At 43.1% G+C, this 23640-nt stretch overlaps 5 protein-coding genes across 5 annotated transcripts in view; 2 read left to right on the top strand and 3 right to left on the bottom strand.

The window, feature by feature from the left end:
• LOC311058365 (histone H1-like) overlaps positions 1-22728 on the bottom strand; it is a gene marked incomplete at its 3' end in the record, with an annotated part of 42327 nt that extends 19599 nt beyond the window's left edge. The window contains exon 1 of the mRNA XM_084075802.1: positions 22110-22728. Coding sequence (XP_083931928.1) covers positions 22110-22703 — 594 coding nt within the window. The 5' untranslated portion in view covers positions 22704-22728. The remainder of the gene's footprint in view (positions 1-22109) is intronic.
• selenou1a (selenoprotein U 1a) overlaps positions 1-23640 on the top strand; it is a 310703-nt gene that overhangs the window by 232594 nt on the left and 54469 nt on the right. The gene's annotated exons all lie outside the window — the stretch shown is intronic.
• Positions 862-1239, top strand: LOC311058394 (histone H2B 1.2-like; the record flags this gene model as incomplete). Its single annotated transcript, XM_084075831.1, has 1 exon — positions 862-1239. One exon carries the CDS (start codon positions 862-864, stop codon positions 1237-1239), a length of 378 nt encoding a protein of 125 aa, XP_083931957.1.
• LOC311058393 (histone H2B 1.2-like) lies at positions 18643-19020 on the bottom strand (the record flags this gene model as incomplete). Its single annotated transcript, XM_084075830.1, has 1 exon — positions 18643-19020. One exon carries the CDS (start codon positions 19018-19020, stop codon positions 18643-18645), a length of 378 nt encoding a protein of 125 aa, XP_083931956.1.
• Positions 20327-20638, bottom strand: LOC311058415 (histone H4; the record flags this gene model as incomplete). Its single annotated transcript, XM_084075852.1, has 1 exon — positions 20327-20638. One exon carries the CDS (start codon positions 20636-20638, stop codon positions 20327-20329), a length of 312 nt encoding a protein of 103 aa, XP_083931978.1.

Here is a 23640-nt window from a genome sequence, read left to right as displayed (position 1 = left end):
TGAAAATCTTCCAGCAAGCTACACAATAAATTGCAGACGGATAAGTAGGTTAATATAACACGAATGTAATTGTTAAAAGACGCCTTATAAATCCAAGATTGAGAAACCAATGTCCAACCAATGTGTTTTCTGTATCGTCTAGTCTAGAGAGTGACTTTATTTGTATGCTACTATATATATATATATATTTTAGATTTACAGTTGCATGCAGATTAAATTGTCACACCCACTTGCCAGTACCATGTCATAATCCCTGAGTCATTTCATTGATAAACTGAGTTCCCATACCGGGAGTCGAACCCGGGCCGCCTGGGTGAGAACCATGCACTTAATTTCACAAATGTACACAGGGCTCCAAGTTTGAAATCAGAGACCCTCTCATTCCAGATATAATGAACACATGATCAAATGAAATGTTTGATTGCTTTGTGTGGTACAACTGGTCAGGGACATGGGTCATAGAAGTATCATCTCGGATTGATTAGTAGCAATAGTCTGCAGTTAGTGGACTGACTCGAGATTATACTGTATAAATGATGCATCAATAGAAAGTGTGTTACAGCTAGATTGAAATAGGAGCGTGGAATAGAACTATTCATTCCAATTAAAATATAGATTTACCCTAAATGTTTATTATACTTTATCACTGGTCTATTTTAGCGGGACAAATGGATGATGCAAGCGGGAAAACATTATGCAGAAACAAAGACAGTGTAAGACACCTCCCTCTGTGGGTCACATAAGCAGTGGCACCAATCATGTGCTGGGAGTCGCACACTTCATTTGCATTGGCCTGGTATAAATACTGGTGCGACCCCGCATAATGTACTCTTCTCCGCTGAAACGCTTTGAGAACTAAATATGCCTGAACCCGCCGCCAAGCCAGCGCCCAAGAAGGGCTCCAAGAAAGCCGTCACCAAGACCGCTGCCAAGGGCGGCAAGAAACGCAGAAAGTCCAGGAAGGAGAGTTATGCCATCTACATCTACAAGGTCATGAAGCAGGTTCACCCTGACACCGGTATCTCCTCTAAGGCCATGGGCATCATGAACTCCTTTGTCAACGACATCTTTGAGCGCATTGCTGGTGAAGCCTCTAAACTGGCCAACTACAACAAGCGCCGCACCATCTCATCCAGGGAGATTCAGACCGCCGTCCGCCTGCTGCTCCCCGGTGAGCTAGCCAAGCACGCCGTGTCTGAGGGCACCAAGGCTGTCACCAAGTACACCAGCGCCAAGTAAATTACATGTTCTGCTCTACACGCAAAGGTCCTTTTAAGGGCCACTCATATTATCAAGGAGGAGTATATTCATATGATACATTTAATAGTGATTTCAAGTATTAGAACTATTTGGTTCTAAAACTACTGTCAAAATATGTTTTCTTTTTGTAAAACTTAAAATTCAGTTTATTCCTTTTTGGAACTCTGCCCAGACTTTTGGGGATTGTTTATCATGAATGTATTTTGTATGTCTGGCTTGGTCTCTGTAATGTTTATTTAGGAGTGTTAGTTAGTTAGTGTTGTATTCATTGTTCCTGGCCAGTTAAAACTCATTTATTTATTAAGAAATAAACTTTTCAATACATGGTAATAGATATTTCAATACAAAAATATAGTGGGGGGGGTTTTCCCCCCTCTTTTTTTCACATTGTCAATATGTGCCATGGCTTAAGTTTTTTCTCGCTGGAGTCAATTGTTCTTTGCCTTTTTAGTTCAGTTTTGATCTGTTTCAAGACCACATCTCCAGAGGTAACCGTCTTCCACGCCGACATGACGCCACTCCGACTAGTGGCTTCCGCGTGCGGTTAGGGTTAGGGTGAGGTTTAGGTATAAGGTTCGTTAACGTCGGAAAGGCGACATGTCGGAAAGCCGCCAACCATCTCCAGAGATGGATTCCTGATGTAACACTATGGCACATCGCGTTTTCCATAGCTGGTTGACTACAGTGCACACCACATTCCAATGGAAATCTTGATCCATGACAGACACATTTTCATCAAATACTCCATACATAACAGCATTATAAGTGACATTTACATTAAAACTAATTTGTGCCAATTTTGAATGTATTTCAATGGACAGGTAATGGTCTTCAATAGCACAACATTTGACTATGAAAGAAATAAAGATGACAAAATACAGCTAATGATTGTCAGGTGTTGGACAATTAACATGTGATCGCATCTTTAATTCATTCTGATACATCATGTATCAGAATGAATTAAAGATGCAATCTCAGAGTGATGCACAGCCAGTCAGCCACATAGTATAGTAGACAAAATAAAAATACTAACCAAATAAGGCTTTACCTTTAAGGCTACTATTCATTTACAACATTAAGTTACCTTACAATACACTGAATATAGACACGCTTGTAAAAGTCTCCTAGTAACAGAGAGGTAAATAAAGAATATACTGCCTCCAAAGCTATCCCTGATACCTAAATAGATTAATGTAGCCTAAAATAAGCTTAATAATCAGTGGTGGAAAAAGTACAATTTTTTTTGTTTTTTTTTAAGTACTCAAATGTTTTACTTAAGTAAAAAGTATCAATGCTGCAATGTGGTACTCTGTTACAAGTACATGTCCGGAATTCCAAATGTACTTGAGTAAAAGTACAAAATTATTGGTATCAAAATGTACTTAAAGCACCAAAAGTAAAAGTACTAACATTTTTGAAAATAGCAGATCTACAAGCTCACGTTCTGAGCTTGTAGATAGGCTAATTCTAAATAGCCTAGGTATAAAATTGGGCTAAAGTGGTAAATGAATGTTTTATAATGTAATGTATATCTGCAAAGTAACTAGTAACTAAAGTTTTCAAATAATTGTAGTGTAGTGGAGTAAAAGTACAATATTTGCCTCCGAGATGTAGTTGAGTAGAAGTAAAAGTACTGATAATTGGAAATACTCCAGTAAAGTAAAAGTACCTCAACTGGTTAATTAATAATGTACCCTTATAAATGTAGTGGAGTAAAATCTACTCAAGTAAAGTACAATTCAATTATTTTTAAGTGCAGGTCTCAAAACAAAATAACTTCAGTACAGTACTCTAGTAAATACACTTTGTAACTTATAAATGACTTTGTCATCTGTTTTACAGTTTTTACTGTTTTGAAATGTGTCCTTCCTTCCTTAAATGTTGAATTTAGATGTCCTTAAAAGCCTGCTGTGGCCCAGTAGCCACTCAAAAGCTGTCTGCAGACATTTGACCACAGGTGCTAATTGCTGTTGTCCGAGCAATCATATACCTGACCGCACCTGCATTGCATATGGTAATAGTACAAATTACAATAGAAATGATCTTGACCCTTGGCTACCTAACCGCCTATAAATGCTGTGAGCTCAGTGACTCTTTTTCACTTTACTCCAGCAAGTTAACTCTGCTGTAGTGTGTTGGTTGCTTGCGCTAGTCAACATGAGTGATAGATTATCAAACAGAAAGAGGAGTGCTGCCTGGCTGCATTTTAAAGACGACGGAAAGAAAGATCATGCAACATGCTTACTATGCGTGAAAAACATTTCAATGAGTCCACCACAAACCTTTCCAGGCATCTAAGACTCAAGCATATAGGTGCGATTCACCTGGCAGAAGCAAGAAGGCTAGAGCACATGGAGGAGACCAGTGCGAGTGCCCCTCAGCCTGCAGCCAGCATCACCCATGGTCCAAGTCCTGCTGCTGCTGCTCCACCTGCTACAACGGTGAGACAGAGAGGAGCTCAATCAACCCTCACAAACTTTGTGGCAAGGCCGCTAGATGCACTGGCGCAAAAGAAAATTGACGATTTGGTGGCAGAACTCATCGCAACTGCTTTCGGACCATATTCAATTGTTGAGGAAAGATGTTGGAGTGTTTTGAGATGAAAGAGAATAACCTTTGCGGGTTGCAAAGGAGTGGAACATTATAGAGCTGCTATTTTTAAATAGCCAATAACCCACTGTTGAATATAAGCTGTATCTGCACCTTTCACTTGCGACACAGAGGACGGTGTCTGCTTCCAACGAGAGTCTCCCCCCCACCCATTGTCAGTGGTGTATCCAGCCATAACACACAGAACACAGTATATGTATATGCAGAAGTGAAAGCCCTGCATTCATATGGTTTACTTGAGTAAAGTATGCATATTCACACTTACATACACACCAATGCATAGCATACATCCACATGTATCCATATACAGGCCACAACCAAAAATAGTGTTGTCTCTCAAATCAATTAATACATTGGAGAGCAAAAATGCAACATGTGGTCAAGATTATGTATATTATCTGTTAAAGCTCATAGACGTCACATAACTCATAACGTTATGTCTGCTCAAAGAAATGGTGTGCTTTATATATCTGTTAAGTATATAGCATTTACTTAAAAGTTTGTCTTTAGTTTTGTCTCTGCTTTGTGTCCACTGCAAGTCCTTGCATGCATAACTGGGGTGGTCTATACATCTTCTTTGGTTTTGATGTGCTTCATTAGTTTACAGCCACCAACACCCATAAACACATTCCACTCTTACACTGGTCAAGGTGTGGCCCCGCCAGGTAAACAGCAAAGGCAATGAAATTGCTGCCTTTTGCGCAAGAGTAAGTTATGTGACAGTTGACCTGGCAGAGCGACCAACATGTGTCGCATTGTAAATCGTCATAGCTACTGGCACAAAGGATATGCCAAGTCTCATACAGTTCCACCCCAGGTCGGTGAATCTGTTGTTACTTGTTTCCTCTTCTGCTCAGATGTCCCACTATATCCAGGTCGAGGGGGTGCCTCGACCTTTTTGTTATAGAGTGCTGATTTCAGACCCGGAAGTAGTAGTTCCTCAGACTTTTAAGGCAGAATTAATTCCATTTTCGCCAGAAACAGGCTGTATCAAATATGAATGAATATCATAAACGATGCAGAGCCACCCCCCTGACAAAAGGGGTGTGTTTATGTTTGGAACACAGTTCTTATATGACGTGATCTAAGATTCCCAAATGGGGATTTCAACACAAAAAATAAAGCCACGAACCCGTGAAACAGCGCCCTCTAGTGGCAGTGAGGTCAGACTTCGGTGCTCTATTGCTTAAGCATCTTGTAACATTGTACATATGTTATATTGTTTTTAATTGCTCGATTTTCATGCTTGTACACTTGGAAATATCCTACCAATTTCATATGGCACATCGTCGATGTAAGCCTTTAGAAAAAAAAAATCACACGTATTATTTATCATTTTTATAGCTAAACACTTCAAGTCAAAGTCACAATAGAATGATAAATCCCTGTGATCTTGGTGTACGCCCGAATTTTGGTCTGCCCCATTTTGATAAATGAGGGCCTTTATTCTGATTGTAATAATTGCTATAGAGCGTTTGTTCTGTAACAGGAGTCCCCCGATCTCTCTAGTGTTCCAGTTCCAATTTTGTCTGCTCATTTATTTGTGTCATCACTTCCAATTTCACTAGTTTAATCTGTATCCCGACTGAGTTTAGTACAGCAGTTTAATGGCAGATTTGAAAAGAACACGCACAGGCACACACACACACACACACACACACACACACACACACACACACACACACACACACACACACACACACGCACACCCCCCTCGCACGCACGCACGCAGGCAGGCAGGCAGGCAGGCACACACGCACGCACACACACACACACACACACACACACACACACACACACACACACACACACACACACTGTATTAGCGGCACTGAGACACCGTGTTTCTCTGATTGGTCAGTAGTCAGGGTCCTCCTTTGGGAGGGAACAGTACATCACTGGTACCGATTGGAGGGGAGCATTTACTCTCAACCCGCCCACTTGAACAACTTTCTATAAATAGCCCTGTGTTCCATTCTTTCAGCACAAGGAAGAAGCAGGACGAAGAAGCAGGACGAAGAAGCAGGACGAAGAAGCAGGACGAAGAAGCAGGACGAAGAAGCAGGACGAAGAAGCAGGACGAAAGAAGAATGCAAGAAGAAGTTGTGGCAATGCGGCATTAGGTCTGTAACGGAACCCTGCTTGCTTGAATCCCAAGGCGCTCATGTCACCAGTCGGCTAAACAAACAGGTTCAATAGCGAGCAGTAACGCACCACTGTGGCAAGAAGGAGTGCTGTCGACAACGCAGTAGTAGGTCTATAATGGTGGAATGGTGTCTAGCTACACCGCTGCCGCCAAAGTAGCCTTGTCGAGAGGCGAACCCGGTACCCTTGAGTCCCAAGGCGCGTATGTTACCAGTCGGCTAAACAGCTAGGCTCAACAGCGAGTAGTAACGCAGCACTGTGGCAAGAAGAAGTGCTGTCAACAATGCAGCATTAGGTCTGTAACGCCAAGGATTGCAGTCTAGCTACACCGTTGCCGCCAAAGTAGCCTCGTCGAGAGTCGAACCCGGGAATCCCAAGGCGCATACGTTACCATTCGGCTAAACAGCCTGGCTCAATAGCGAGCAGTAACGCAGCACTCTATAGCTGCAGAATCTTTAAAAGTAAAGCGCAACCATGGCTGGAAATGGAAGAGGCTATACTGGAAACAAAATTAAGAAGTTATTTATGAAAAGAAAGACCAGGGAAAAGGCTAAGACCCGTTCCTCTCGTGCCCTGGCCCAGTTCCCAGAGGGTAGTGACCACCGTCTTATGCAACTGTGTGCACAGTGTGATCATGGAGCTGGAAGCCCAATGGCGACTGTTCTCCAGTATCTGGCCATGGTTGGTCTCCAGTATTTGACCTCTGGGATCCTTAATTGGGTTCAGTTGAAGTATATTATTTTTAGAGAAGCGTTGTTTTTGTGGATTTCTGGTTTTAACAGCAAGAGTAAGTCTTTTCTGCCTCAATAAAGCAATTTAAACTCTTCTGGCTGTCAGTCTCATTTATTTGTTTGTTGTATAAAGTGATTTGGTCTTGCAAAGTGTATTATTGTTTGTACTGTTTGTACTGTGTGTGTGTGTGTGTGTGTGTGTGTGTGTGTGTGTGTGTGTGTGTGTGTGTGTGTGTGTGTGTGTGTGTGTGTGTGTGTGTGTGTGTGTGTGTGTGTGTGTGTGTGTGTGTGTGTGTAGTACACACCAGCTCCAAGTAAACTGCATAGTTTGCTATGAAAACACAAAGGTCCTTTTAAGGACCACCCATATTTTCAAGACAAGAGTTGATTCACACATTTAGTTGTCAATAATAACTCCTTTACTCGCTATGTTGTCAAAAAGCTGTACCTGTTAAAACTAACCTGTAAATCATTGGGCCAAACACCGAAGGAATGACGTCAGCATCCCCATAATGTGAGTTTTATGAATATTCAATGGTTAAACAGACTTGTCTTGGACAGGCTATTCCAGATATGACATACTGCATGATCTAATATCATTAGATATATAATTTTTTCTCTCTGCTTGCTGACGAAGGCGGTCGCATTTTTCTTTCCTCCTGATCCTTATCTCTCCACTCCTCCACCTCGCTTCTCTACACTGTACCCACGAACAATCCCGGGTGAAAAACATGGAAATTCTTAACTGGTCGTTAAACGCCATAGACCAAATTTTCTCAACACGAAAAACTGGACCTGAGGACTGGCCCGGATACATGGGCGATTCCCACTACAAGGGGAGAGTTCTGTGTTTGGAAGTTTTGACTATTGAGGACATTGAAGATGTTTATAATTTCGCTCTTATGATAACAGGTTTTTTGGTAATTGGAGCGGGCAATGGCGTTGGAACAACAGATGTTCAGGAGGCGGCGAAACACAACTTTACTCCGCCCACTCACCAATCTACCTGGCGCTATTTATACCCTGTCAGAACTACCCAGAAGCCCCTTATTCGCTTTCGTACATCCGTACTCAAGCTCATAACGTTTCAGCATGAGCAGACTAGAGCAGCACCTCCGTATCCTGCTTCTCCAAACACCTCAACTTTCACGCCGGTCTACCATCATCCCACCATCCAGTCAAACGGCGACATCATTCAGGTCGGTCCCACGCATCCACCCGACTCCTTGGGAACGGGAGCGGGGCCGAACCGCAAGGAGGCCACCACCAACCACCGAGCAGCTTCGGCGTCCCCGACGGCCAGCAACGCCACCGTCCCCGAAACGCTCGCCTCGCAGCTCCCCCGGCCCGTGCCACCATGGCTCCTCCAGCTGTTAGCTAGTAGCTAGTAGCTACTAGCTACAGCCACAACGCTAACTACAACAGCCGGCACTACAACAACACCGGGGCCTTTCGTCGCGCCAGTCGCGGTCCGATGACGTCACGTGCCCGAAGCTACCGCGGCGACTCCGGATGACGTCACCCGCCGCTCCGGGGCTGGCCGGGCAGCGCCTGCCTAGCCTCCACCAGCCTGCATATATTCTTTTCCAACTACTACTCCTCCAATACTTTTCCAATCTTTAACCCTGTGCCTGCCACCCACCCCCAATGTCTGTCTTGTCTACGTCATCATCCCTCGTACTGCAGGCTGCACTTTCATCCCCCCCCCCACCCCACCCATCCCTACATCCACCTCAGTTTCCTTCCATTTCTCCTACCACCCAAAACCCTAGCACTGGCGTGGCCACACCTGGCACCAGCGCACCCCCCCCCCCCCCCCCCCCCCGCTTCACTTTCGAGCATGCCACCCAATCAAACCCCGTTGCCATAACCAGCGGTGGCATCGCCTCACTCTCCCCCCCTGTCCTTTCCTGTCCTCCCCTCAATAACCCCTACCCCCCCATCCACCCCCCCCCCTTTTTTCTGCTGCTCCCTCCATTCATGAGCTATGCTAGCTTCATGCTCCCTTGCTAGCTTCTTACTATACATACTACCAACTTTGCTCACGTGGCTACAGCCGCTACTGCTATTATTGCAATGTTCCTACCGAACTAACATTGTTTCCTTCCTAAAACACTGCCGCTCGCTCCATTCATGTCATACCCGACATACTATCAATATCGCTCCCGTGGTTAGCTGCCACTGCTATCCCTACAATGTCTTCAACTAAACTAACTTTGTTTCCTCCACAGATATGGCTGCTTGGCGCTACTAACATGTTTCCTCCACACAGATTTGGCTACGTGGCGCTACTAACACGTTTCCTCCACACAGATATGGCTGCGTGGCGCTACTAACTTTGATTCCTCCAGTCCACAGACATTGCTGCGTGGCGCTACTAACTTTGCTTCTTCCAGTCCACAGACATTGCTGCCCGGTGCTAATAACACTTTAGCTACGAACATCGTTAGCGTTTTCCACAGCGCTCCCTTGACTACAGCGCGCTCCACAGTGCGCTCGCCCCTAGCTCTCTTCCCACAGCTCTCTTGCAGCACGCCCGCGCCCACAGCGTTTCCCTCCCCTCCATCCTCTCCTTCCCTTCTCTCCCCATCTTCACGCTGCCCTCTCCCCCAATCCCCTCGCCCTTCACCCTCCATCTCATCTCCCTCCATTCTTTCACCCTCCCCATTCTAGCCCTGCCACACGGCAACGACGGCTACCCCTGCATTTTGCCAGTATCATAGTCACTATCACGTCAGTATCACGTCAGTACCATAGTCTAATCACGTCATTTTGCCAGCATTATGTCGGTATTATGGTCAGTTCCACGTAAGTATCATGTCAGTATCATGCCAGCATTATGTCTGTTTCATGGTCGGTATCCTGCCAGTTCATGTCAGCATCATGTCAATATCTTCGTCAGATCACGCCAGCATTATGCCTGTTTCATTCCATTCCAATATGTTCCCGCCCCAGAGGTTCCAACTCTCCTCCTTTTCTAGCCCTGCCACACGGCAAAGACGGCTACCTCTGTTCCACTCCAACAGGCTCCTGCCTCTGAGTTATCAACTCTCTCCCACCCTAGCCCTGCCACACAGCAACAACGGCTACTTTCTTTCCACTCCATTCCCACTCATTCCGAATTTCTTCCCCAGTCTAGACTAGTTTTGTTGTGTTTTTATGGGGCCCGTCAAAACAGAGCAGGCTAATCCCTCAGTCTAGTAGTTGCTCTCGTCGTCTCTTTTGGGGGGTATCGGTCCAGAGTGCCGTGCTGACTACGCCGTCGGCCGTCCGCGTGTACCGTGCTGACTACGCTAACGACCTCCTCCCCAAAGACTCCAGGGTCGGCGACCCTCCCCGGAACCCTCTTCCCCTCCCTCAATTACATTCTGTTCATTCATTCTGTTCATTCAATAAAATGTTAAACTTTCCATAAAGGTGTGTTTCTTCGCCTAGTGAAATGGCGTTGGAACAACAGATGTTCAGGAGGCGGCGAAACACAACTTTACTCCGCCCACTCACCAATCTACCTGGCGCTATTTATACCCTGTCAGAACTACCCAGAAGCCCCTTATTCGCTTTCGTACATCCGTACTCAAGCTCATAACGTTTCAGCATCCCTCCACCACCCCTGTTCACCTCCACAGGTTGTGCTTTCCACCACTCCCTTCTCCTTCTATGTCCCTCCCCGTCTCTCTCCCTCCTTCTCTCTCTCTCTCTCTCTCTCTCTCTCCCACTTCTCAGGTTCCTGCTGGGGGTATCGGTCCAGAGTGCCGTGCTGACTACGCCGTCGGCCGTCCACGTGTACCGTGCTGACTACGCTAACGACCTCCTCCCCAAAGACTCCAGGGTCGGCGACCCTCCCCGGAACCCTCTTCCCCTCCCTCAATTACATTCTGTTCATTCATTCTGTTCATTCAATAAAATGTTAAACTTTCCATAAAGGTGTGTTTCTTCGCCTAGTGAATTGCACTTGTGTATCGGAAAATTGGCAAGACAGCTGCCCTGGATGGAGCCCCCAGGCTGCCTGTAATGAATGATAATGGAGATTGGCAGAGCGCTGACAACTCAGACGGGTGTGACCACTGAACTGAAACGTGACACGAATAACATCAATGAGAGGGCCCTCAAGCTGGACACCAAACTGGACAACATCACCGAACTGAGGCGCGACATGGATAACATCAACGAGAGAGTCCACAAGCTAGACATCAAGCTGGACACCATCCTGGCATCGATCTTGGAGAGAGAGTCCAAGCTAGACACCAAGCTGGCATCGCAACACATGTTGGACAACATCAAGACATCGATCTCGGACCTGAAACGTGTTGTGGACGACATCTCAGCCATCGGCCGCACAATGGAGATCATCGCTGAGAGAGTTACTGCTCTGCGGGGCGATATGAACATGATTAGAACCAGGCTGGATGAGCCAGGATGGGAGTAGATAAATTGTTTGCTTCGGGATGAATATGGATTATTTGGATCGATTTGGACCCTCCACCCCGGTTCTTCCTCCGGTGGCTACAATGTGGAGAAGACCCCCCCCCCCCCCCCCCCCCCATGGACACCTGTTGTTATGACTCTGGGTCGGAACCCAATCAAGGACGTCTCCCACAGCCTCACAACTCACTGTGTTATCGCTTTGACACCAGCGCACGAGATAACTAGACTGGGTGAAACACCAAGGACAAACTTCAGGCCTACTCTCCACACACGAACACATGGTTCTCATGAATTTAACATAACCCGCACACACACACACGCCCTCGCTTCTTCGCAACCCCCCTGCTCCTCCCCCCCTGGGCCCCTTTTTTCCGCTCCCCTCACGCACTGCCCCCCCTTAGAGGCAGGGCGTGAGTGTAGTGCTTTTTTGCCCATCCCAAAGATATTTGGAAATCCACATGAAATATCCACAAGTCTAGGTTTTAACTAACTGGACGTTAATGTAAATAGTCTTTAGAGAAAGAACAAAATCAGTTAATCGTAAATGACTAGTAGTATGCATGATAAGTAGAGACCACAGGCTGAAGTTTGCGTAATGAACTAGTTATAATGCATTGAGCATTTTATGACATGCCAATGTGTCCGTCAAGACAAACCATTTTCTCAGCTGCATAATACTTGCAATAATGCACTTTCATTAAAGAAGTAAACTCTGTATGGAAAGTGTGGGTGGCTATATTACAGTATGCCTACTTTAAGTCCAAGGCAGACTAATGTGTTCAGCTGTCCACAATCAACACTTATTTGCAGCAACACAGTTAATTGTCTTGTTTGAAGGTTGATATTTATGTTCGATCACAATATGTTGTGAATTGGTTGAGTGTTAATTATTTATTTACTAAGATTACTTTAACATGTACAAATATCTATCTATTCTTCCCTCTTCTTATACAACCGGAACATATATCCTTGTGTGATGTTTTAGTAATATTATTTATTTAAAAAAAAAACTATATATGTATTGGCCTTTTCAATTATATAAAACATAACAGTATGACTGTTGTGTTAAAATGCCTATAAATAATCAAACAAAAACAGAGCAAATAGACATCACATAGATATACATACACATACATAGTAACAATATATAAAAACAGCAAAAAAAACAACAACAAATATAACATTACAAAAACAGCAAAAAATGCCCCATGTCATACAACAAATTTGGCATTACAGCAGCTCCACTCCTACTGTGTGCAGCCTACACTAACAGAAGTTTCAGTTTGAAAGAAGTCCCCTCCAATCAGTACTGGTGACGTGTGGGGGGGGGGGGGGGGGGGGGAGTACCCGAATCCGCCAAAAAAAAAAATCGCGCACGGGGAGGGGGCACCTAGCCTGTGCGGACCCTAGCCTTATTCAAAAACGTATTTGTGGGCCTTCAAGATGTGTTGTTGAGTACCCCTGCCATAATGGCATGCTCTACTACTGGGGGCTATTTGATCAGTGACAGGGGTCTTCGCTCCCTCTCCAGCCCTTGTAAACTAAAACGAATGATTGATAAAAAGGAATGTAGAGCTGAGCTGTAAATACCTTATTTTCCCTGGTTCTGGTAAATACAATCTTAATGAGGGCCACGTTTTCAAATATACAAATACGGAAAGTCACCAGGACCATGGATGTGTTTTAAATTAGTTATGATGGGGATATCTGCATAAGGAAACACCGACGGGTACATGCTAACGGTCATTGCATGATACAATCCCAACTACCATTGTTCCCGGTCACCCGTCTAAATAACAGGCATATTACAATGACGAGTTGGATATTTTGTCTGCAATAGTATAACACTGCATTCACACCATTTGAAAAAAAAGAAAACAAAGAGTACGTTCGGCTATTAACTGCATGTAAGCCTGTACCATTATAGTGTGTTTTCACCACGACGTCATCAAACCGGAAGTTGTCCAAGTCCGCCATTGTGGCGGCATTCGCAATGTAAACAAAGCAACAGTCTACGGAGCGAGCGTGCATTATTATCCTTATCCTTATAATCCTCTACGAAAATGGTTAATTATTGCCGTGTTTTTGGTTGTACTAATCGGTCGGACCGTGAAAAGCATCTGGAGTATTACAGATTACCAAAAGTGATTATAAATCAGGGAGATGCTTGCCAAAACTTGTCAGAAGAAAGGAGACGTGTGTGGCTGGCCAAACTGAACCAGAACTTCAAGGGCAAGAATCTTGACAACATTCGAGTTTGTTCTGCACATTTCTTGTCAGGTAGGTGAAATATAATAATAATAAAATAAGAATATACTGTATATCTGGCGTTATTGCTTAATATCTGTTCATGATCTAATTTCATAGCCTAGTAAGCCTACTACACTGCCTTACAAAGCCAAAATGCAACAGTGGTGGAAAAAGTACTCAAATGTTTTACTTAAGTAAAAGTATCAATACTGCAATGCAGAAGTACTCTGTTACAAGTAAAAGTCCAGAATTAAAAATGTACTTGAGTAAAAGTACAAAAGTATTGGTATCAAAATGTACTTAAAGTACCAAAAGTACAACATTTTTTGGGAAAATAGCAGATCTACAAGCTGTGAGCTTGTAGATTGGCTATTTTCAAATAGCCTAGGTATAAAATAGGGCTGAAGTGCACTTTGGCTTGGTGGGGCAGTACAGTGTCAACACATTTAATAAAATTTAGATTTAACAAATTGCTATATTTCTCATCACATGCAGGTAAAAGAGCAGACCTGTACAAGAAAGATGACCCAGATTGGGTCCCATCAGTTGGTATGACAAGACAGCGAGAACCTTCTCTACAGCCACCTAAAGAAACCGGGACATCACGCTACCAACGTTGTGTGAATAGAACCCAGAGAAGTCTCCAGGTGGTGGTGGCTGCTGATCATGATCATGATGATGATGATGATGATGATGATGCTACCACAAGTGATAATGTCAACGATAATGTGTGCAGTATAGGGACTCAGACTGAAATGACTGGTAATTTGATTGATTCGATGAACAGTGAACTTCAAAATTTGAGAACAGAAAACATTCAGTTGCGTTCTGATGTGGAACATTTGTCCTCTTACTATGACCAAAGTGCATTTGTGGATAAAGATGAAAAGGTTTTATTTTTCACTGGTCTACCTACATGGCAGCTTTTATTAGTACTCTATACATACCTGTGTCCCCACCTCCCTGTGAAGAAGTCACTTAATAAATTCAAGCAGTTGATGCTGACATTAATGCGACTAAGGCTTAATGTTTCTACAACTTTTCTTTCTTATCTTTTCAATGTGTCATTATCCACTGCTTCTAGGGTATTCATTGATGTCACTGATGTCATGTTTATTCGCATGAAACCTCTTATTATATGGCCAGAAAGAGAAGATTTGCAAAAAACCATGCCAATGCAATTCAGAAAACATTTTGGGAAAAAATGTGTGGTTATTATTGACTGCTTTGAGGTTTTTATTGATCGTCCATCTAACCTTATAGCCAGAGCACAAACATGGTCTTCCTACAAGCACCATAACACAGTAAAGTTTTTGATTGGTATTACACCACAGGGCACAGTCTCTTACATATGAAATGCATGGGGAGGAAGAGTAAGTGATAAATACATAACTGAAAACTGTGGCTTTTTGGACAAGATTGTTCCTGGTGATTTAGTTCTTGCTGACCGTGGCTTTAATATTCATGCCACATTAGGTTGCAGGATGGCTCATTTAAAAATTCCAGCCTTCACTCGTGGGAAGTCACAGTTAGCTCCTGTTGACTTGGAGACAACAAGGAAAATAGCTCATGTTAGGATTCATGTTGAGCGTGTGATCGGTAGCGTGCGGCAGAAATATTGTATTTTGGGGGGGATATTGCCAATTGATTTCTTAATGTGCAAGGATGATGATGGTTATTGTACCATAGACAAGATTGCACTTGTCTGTTGTGCTCTGGTGAACCTTTGCCCAACAATTGTTGATTTTGACTAAATATTTGTCAATAAAGACATCAAGGCTATTTTTTATAGCCTAACAATGATTTTGTTAATTTACAGTTTGTTTTGTGTGGTACAATCAATACACAGTATATCATTATGGGAAAATGTTATTACATTATCAGAACGCTTGAATAACTGTAGACACAGTTTTGTATGCAACGTGAGTTTGACAGCTTTATTTGTCCGAACTTTTTCTTGTCTGCTCAGTTTACCAACTGCTCAGAAAGTGCTTAGAATTATGTTTCCATTGGTCAGTAAGAGCAAACATTCTGACTGTCCACATCTCTTTTGAGTGGACTAAAATATCAAATGAGTAGATGAATTTTACATGACATTCAAGCATTTGTCAAACAATGAAATTAAGTTTCCAGCTTACAATACTGGTATTTACATTCCAAAATGGTACTCAAATTTTAAATAAAATATCAAACCAACAGCATTTTCCAAAAGGTACACATTTTGAAATAAATAAAATCACCAATATTCAAATAAAGTTCCTGAAGTGCTTAACTACACTACTGTTTCTTTTACATAACAGGTGTCTTGGCCCTTTTAGGCCGAAACTGAGGTAGCTTACGGCAGTTGGGACAATACCATTTGCCTCTTGGTGCAACCTGAATATTGACACATGAATAGTGAAACCACTGAATATGACATTTTTCATTGTCACAAAAAATCATCTTCCCAAACTCAACCTGGTCACAGGAACAATAGGTTTCTTCTTGCCCGGTGGCACTTGCAGCATTATCAGAACCATGTGAATCAGCAGAGACAGATACTCCAGGTTGTGAGGAGTCTGAGGACACATTAGCTATGGTAGATGAAAGCCTAGTGTAGAACTTGCCAACTAACTCTGGCATAATGGCTGTGTCAAAAATGTGCTTGCTTTTCTGGCATATCATGCCCCAGAACTCTTCATCAAATGAAATGGGCTCAACATGCAGATCCTTCTCTGTCCAAACAACAAAATAGGCAGAGTCCAGTTTGCACACTCCAAGTTGAGTTTGCACCTGGTAGAAATACTGATGTTTTTTATTTAGTTTTAGTTTCCCATCATTATCCTTCTCTAAGTAGGATACACGATCTACCATGTCACTTTTGACACAGAAAGGACATTTAACTTCAATTACATTGACACCACAACAATCACAAGAAACAAGGCCATCAGGGGAAGCACCCATGAATGGCACACTTGGATTTATGAAGAAACCTGTGTTGTGCACTTTCACATTTTCATGAGATTTCTTATGTGCATCTATGAAAATATCACGTGCAAATTTCTCATGAGCACATCCCCATGCAGTGGCATTTGAGGTAAATTTGTATGACTCAGGATAGCATACACTTTTGATGAGGCTCTGTGCTGGTTTGTCTGGATCAGTGCAGCATGCAGTTTTCATTTTAGACGCTGTAATTCGGCCAGCACGAAATCTAAACCACAGTTTAGAAGAAATCCCTTGATTAGAAGCTTGATCCCGTGTAGCTGCCTCAACTGCCTTTGCTTGCTCCTCAGATACAGAAATGTCAACATCATTGCAAATAGACAAGACATCACTATAGTCCATGTGAACTGCTTCTTCGTTTCGCAATTCAGTCAACACCAGAGGAAAGTTTTCACTCATCGGTTTGGGAACAAAACTCTCTGAATAAGGCTCAATCAGTGACAAAATAGCAGATTTTGATCCACTTGTGCTAAGAGCACTGAATAATGATGATAATTCAGCACTGGTTGGCTGTTGTGTTTTCTTAACTTTAAGAGTAGAGCAATCACTAGCACTTTGTTTCTCAAATGACTGCACATGACCAGCACAGTTGCTCTCTGTTATTTTACTTTATATGTCTTTGCTGCAGTGAAGTTTATCTTTTGACATTCCTTGTACTCCACCTTTGACAATGCAGTAGGTAACATCCAATATGCCTTTTCCTGCGTCACTGTCTTTGAGTCTCTCAGGTTTACAGTTTCTTCAATCAGAAACAACAATGCAGCAACATGTGTGCACACCTCTCCGAGGCCAGCCACACACGTACAGTGGGCTCCAAGAATCCGACCTGACTTCTCAGCAATTATCCAGGGTTGCAGGGGTGTTTCTCGGATTGATTGAGAATGGAGTACCTTAATAAAAGACAAAACAACCAAATATAAGCTTGTAAGAATAATCATAACTCATCAATTTACTTCAATACATTACACCATGTAAGCTTATCTACACCACTGTCTCTCAGTGTGGGGTCTGTAACTGATAGTGTACAAATGCAACCAAATGGACCCTTACAGGTCTGTAACTCTGAGTGTACAAATGGAACCAAATGGACTCTTACAGGTCTGTAAGTCTTGATCGTGTATACAAAATGGAACCAAATGGACCCTTACAGGTCTGTAACTCTGAGTGTACAAATGGAACCAAATGGACTCTTACAGGTCTGTAAGTCTTGATCGTGTATACAAAATGGAACCAAATGGACCCTTACAGATCCATTTGATTACATTTGTACACTATTATTTTATTATTTTAACACAGAGTGTTATTATTTTAACACAAAGTGTTAAAATAATGATTGTAATCTGTAGATAACAGTGTAGATTGGGGTCTGTGGACTTATACAAAACTGAAGATGCTTGGAATAGTACAAAAAAAAGAATCACTAGGCTATATATACCTGGGTATGAATGGATTTATATTGTACAGTTAACAGATTTTTGTTCAGTTAATTGTATGTATTTATCTTGTGGATATGCTTGTGTTTTTATTTCTCTGGGTGCCACAAGACTGCCTCAGCAAGACAACATAACTTTAATTGTATATCTTTTAAAACAGATATCAGCCTTTTGATACAAAAATATGTAGACTACATACAATATCTAAATGCAAAAGATAGGATGATCTAATAACGTTACCTTGGCTTTCACAATGCATCTGTCATTGAGGAGCTGATACTGTATCTCTCTCACCCATCCACACACCATCTGGTTGTAGGCTTCCAAACCTTTGTAGGCTTTAAGGTCTTCAGATGTGTATGGACTTGGCGAAAAAAAGAAGGTAGTTCACGATGTCTGGGTATTTAATAGAAGGCATAATATTCGGATCATCGTTGGTCCAAGACTAAGGGGCCAGCTCGTACGGATCTTGACCGCATATAAAGCCTAGTTTCTCTAAATATCGCACCTTTTCCTGCGGACCAAGTCCTTCCCTGTAAGTAGTAGGCTCTTCCACACGTTTTGCGTTGCTTTTCCGTGGTTTTGACATGGTTTAATTGGCCTAAACATTGCACATTGCACATTAATGACCGCATCCCATTCACAATACAGCGTTGTTTACATTTTGGATATCGCCAAGATGGCTGCGGCTCGGAGTACCGCCCATTTCGTGACGTCGGTGCAAGCCCTCTATATGGACACTCTTTTTTGATAATATGGGTGGACCTTAAAAGGACCTTTGCGTGTAGAACAGAACATGTAATTTACTTGGCGCTGGTGTACTTGGTGACAGCCTTGGTGCCCTCAGACACGGCGTGCTTGGCTAGTTCACCGGGGAGCAGCAGGCGGACGGCGGTCTGAATCTCCCTGGATGAGATGGTGCGGCGCTTGTTGTAGTTGGCCAGTTTAGAGGCTTCACCAGCAATGCGCTCAAAGATGTCGTTGACAAAGGAGTTCATGATGCCCATGGCCTTAGAGGAGATACCGGTGTCAGGGTGAACCTGCTTCATGACCTTGTAGATGTAGATGGCATAACTCTCCTTCCTGGACTTTCTGCGTTTCTTGCCGCCCTTGGCAGCGGTCTTGGTGACGGCTTTCTTGGAGCCCTTCTTGGGCGCTGGCTTGGCGGCGGGTTCAGGCATATTTAGTTCTCAAAGCGTTTCAGCGGAGAAGAGTACATTATGCGGGGTCGCACCAGTATTTATACCAGGCCAATGCAAATGAAGTGTGCGACTCCCAGCACATGATTGGTGCCACTGCTTATGTGACCCACAGAGGGAGGTGTCTTACACTGTCTTTGTTTCTGCATAATGTTTTCCCGCTTGCATCATCCATTTGTCCCGCTAAAATAGACCAGTGATAAAGTATAATAAACATTTAGGGTAAATCTATATTTTAATTGGAATGAATAGTTCTATTCCACGCTCCTATTTCAATCTAGCTGTAACACACTTTCTATTGATGCATCATTTATACAGTATAATCTCGAGTCAGTCCACTAACTGCAGACTATTGCTACTAATCAATCCGAGATGATACTTCTATGACCCATGTCCCTGACCAGTTGTACCACACAAAGCAATCAAACATTTCATTTGATCATGTGTTCATTATATCTGGAATGAGAGGGTCTCTGATTTCAAACTTGGAGCCCTGTGTACATTTGTGAAATTAAGTGCATGGTTCTCACCCAGGCGGCCCGGGTTCGACTCCCGGTATGGGAACTCAGTTTATCAATGAAATGACTCAGGGATTATGACATGGTACTGGCAAGTGGGTGTGACAATTTAATCTGCATGCAACTGTAAATCTAAAATATATATATATATATAGTAGCATACAAATAAAGTCACTCTCTAGACTAGACGATACAGAAAACACATTGGTTGGACATTGGTTTCTCAATCTTGGATTTATAAGGCGTCTTTTAACAATTACATTCGTGTTATATTAACCTACTTATCCGTCTGCAATTTATTGTGTAGCTTGCTGGAAGATTTTCACATGTTCAATTTGCACAGTGAGTTGTACACCCTCAACTTTGACTGTCTTGATAGTTTGATCTGTTATAAATCAATAAATGGCATGTATGTAGCATCACGGCCACAACAATCTACCTTTCCTTGATCCAACCCTGCCCCCCACTGGCGACTCTGTGGGTAGCATACATGAACAGACAGGTTATCTTGGCTGCTTAAGAGTATAGGAGACATGCCATTTATGCGAGTGGCAGCCCCTATTAAAATTACCCCCTCGGTCGGAATTATGAGCTGATCGAGAGTATGCCTGTACTGAAATTGTATCGATATTACAATATGATCATTCAACTAGGTAAACGGCTACTCATTTGTTCAAATGAGTATGTCTACGGTAGAATCAACTCTGTACGGATAGTGTGGGTGGCTCTTAAAAGAGCCTTTGGGTTGTTGGTAGAGGTCAGTCAGTCATTTATCCGCCGAAGCCGTACAGAGTGCGTCCTTGTCTCTTGAGAGCATAGACAACATCCATGGCGGTCACGGTCTTTCTCTTGGCGTGCTCGGTGTAGGTGACGGCGTCACGAATCACGTTCTCCAGGAAAACCTTGAGGACGCCACGGGTCTCCTCGTAGATCAGACCCGAGATACGCTTCACACCGCCACGGCGAGCCAGACGGCGAATAGCGGGCTTTGTGATACCCTGGATGTTATCACGCAGCACTTTACGATGGCGCTTAGCGCCTCCCTTCCCAAGACCTTTTCCTCCTTTGCCTCGGCCTGACATCGTATTACTGTTGATTGCTGTGGGTATACTGAGAAGTAACTCCTGTAGCTGAAGCCATGCCTATTTATGTGTGTTCTGAGGACGTATAGGAAGACAGGCACTGGGCGTTGCCTAAAAAGCTGCAGCCCCCCACCCTCCTCTCTCTCTCCCCCCCCCCCCCCCCTCTCTCTCTCCCCCCCCCCCCCCCCCCCCCCCCCCCCCCCACACACACACACACACACACACACACACACACACACACACACACACACACACACACACACAGACACACAGAAGTTCAAACTTATTAAACATTGTATAACTGCTTTTGTCCTTCTTCTCTTGTACATATTTTTCACTCTCCATACCATAACCTGTAAACTGATTGTGACGTTTGGTATAGTAGTGTGTATAATATACACACTACTATACCAAACGTCACAAAAATCATGATGACATATAAGAGACAGACAGATATACACTGTATATCTGTCTGTCTCTTATATGTCATCATGATTTTTGTGCATGGGGAATATGGTACTAATACCTATTAGGATAGTTTCTATACCGATCTATCTATCTATCTATATATCGACTAGTAGTGTACGATTTTAAAACTATGGAGACATCTATGAAATCCATGTTGACTTTTTCCTAAACTTACATCTGACTATACTAAGTACAAAAGACCCCAATGGAAACACGCCATAGGCTTTCTTTAGGGTTAAAATCCTCTAGCAGACCTTGTATTGAACTTTAGGCTACTTTCCTGTGCTTATTACCATGTCTTTTTAAGAATACCGTAGTATACATCTTTGTAAGTAAGGCATGGGGATAAAGTGGTAAACATAATACAACCTATTTGTTTATTGTTTTAATTTATTTTGTTTTGTTTTTCAAAATAAAACCACTCACAACAATCACATTTTCATGGTCATGAATAAGTGCAGTCACACAAAAAAACCCACATCTCTTCAATGTGAATAGTGAAAAATATACATAATATACAGGTCATATCATTTATACTATGCTCATGACAAATACATGTTACATGAGTAATTAGTAGCTGATATGATGTAGTAAAGACAGACTTCTCAGACAACAACACAAAAACAATATATCAATAGTACAATGTTTTAAAGCCTTATGCCTCTACGCAAAAGTGACGGTGGAGACAGGATCTGGCAGGAGAGCCGAGTAGACAGTCAACCCGAAAACATGTTACCAAGGGTTTCTGTATTTGGCTGCGGACCACGAGCTATTTTTGCATAGGCAAATAAAATACGGATAAAGTGGTTAAAAATGATTGTGACGCTATATAGCTTATTTTGCTGGTGACCCACGGCGATCCCCGGACCACACTGGTTTATGGCCATTAAACATGTGAGAAAGAGGAAATAAAACTCTTGTAAAACGCTGTGGTTGGCTCTTAAAAGAGCCTTTTGAGGATATGGTGGGATAGGTTTACAGTTTACTTCTTTTTGGGAGCTGCCTTCTTTGCTGCCTTGGGTTTGGCAACCTTCTTGGCTGGGGCTTTCTTGGCTGCTGCGGGCTTCTTGGCTACTTTCTTGGGACTCTTGGTTGCTTTCTTCGGGCTTTTAGCTGCTACCTTCTTGGCGGCAGGCTTCTTGGCTTTCTTGGGCGATTTCTTGGCGGCTACAGGCTTCTTTGCTGCCACCTTCTTCTTTGGCTTTTTAGCCGCGGCGGGTTTCTTGGCAACAGCGGGCTTCTTTGCTTTGACAGCTTTCTTAACAGCAGGCTTCTTCGCTTTTACTGCTACAACTTTCTTGTTCATCTTGAAAGAGCCAGATGCGCCGGTACCTTTGGTCTGAACCAGGGTGCCTTTTGCTACCAGGCTCTTGACGGCGATCTTAACGCGGGCCTTGTTCTTCTCCACATCGTAGCCGCCGGCAACAAGAGCTTTCTTGACCGCAGCCAGGGATACACCGCTCCGTTCCTTGGAGGCGGACACGGCCTTGACGACAAGCTCAGCGACGCTGGGGCCGGTCTTCTTGGGTCGGGGAGCTGCCTTCTTCTTGGCGGCCTTGGCCGGAGCCGGAGCTGGAGCTGGTGCGACTTCTGCCATGATTCTATCAGATTCGGGTAGTAGCTTGTCTCGGTACGGTACGGTAGACTAGACTGGTGGAGAACACAGTGAAGGGGCTGGACTTAAACACAACATGAGAACCATGTAGAGTCATCGCACACAGAGCCCCTCTTCTCTAGGTGGCTTAATGTGCCACTTGTGTTTTCTCCTCGACAAAAACCAACATATTATAAACGACTGTGTAGATTATGAAATATAACAAAGGGCACACCTTCTAGCACTCTTGTGCCTTTTTGCCATGAACATTATCTGAGACGCGAAGAACGCTCTCGTTTTGTATTGATAGGCTCAACATCTCACTCTTCAATAGGCAAAACACAATTCCTCCATCATTTTTCTTCTAAAATAATGTTAAACTATGTTACATTAACACTAATCCTCTTAATCCTCTTAGCAGACATCCCCGACGACAGGATAACATAAACTATATTCTTGTTTTGTTATCTGTTTAGTTATAAATAGAAGGTTTTCTGACCTTAGTAAACACACTCCAGTTGATGTCAGCGACTCCCATTGACAGCTATTGAATGGTGGAAAGCTTTGTTCATTTGTGGACGAATAACGTACTGTGAGTAATTAACATCTGATCAAACTAAAGTAAACACAATAAAGCTTATCTTATACAATCAACTGTCGCTGTTTTTACCTTGATTATCCCCATATAGGCCTGATAACCTAGCAGCAGGGGACAGAACTGTTCAGTAAATATATCACAAGTGAACTGTTGCTGTAAGTTATTTTCTTTGGTATAAAGCTACCTTATACTTTATTAACAGTTTGCTAATAGTACAGTGGGAATCATTTTTACAATGATGCTAAAAGGATAACACAAAAAGCCCTAAGGGCTTGTTTTACGATATACAAGACATCATCAACGCTATAGTAGCAATAAACGCACAACAAACAGATTTTTTTT

The sequence above is a fragment of the Gymnoscopelus microlampas genome, assembly GCF_963454915.1.
Source record: "Gymnoscopelus microlampas genome assembly, chromosome: 13".
Taxonomy (NCBI): Eukaryota; Metazoa; Chordata; class Actinopteri; order Myctophiformes; family Myctophidae; genus Gymnoscopelus; species Gymnoscopelus microlampas.
Note: the sequence above shows the minus strand (reverse complement) of the source record. Positions and strands in the feature narration are given on the sequence as shown.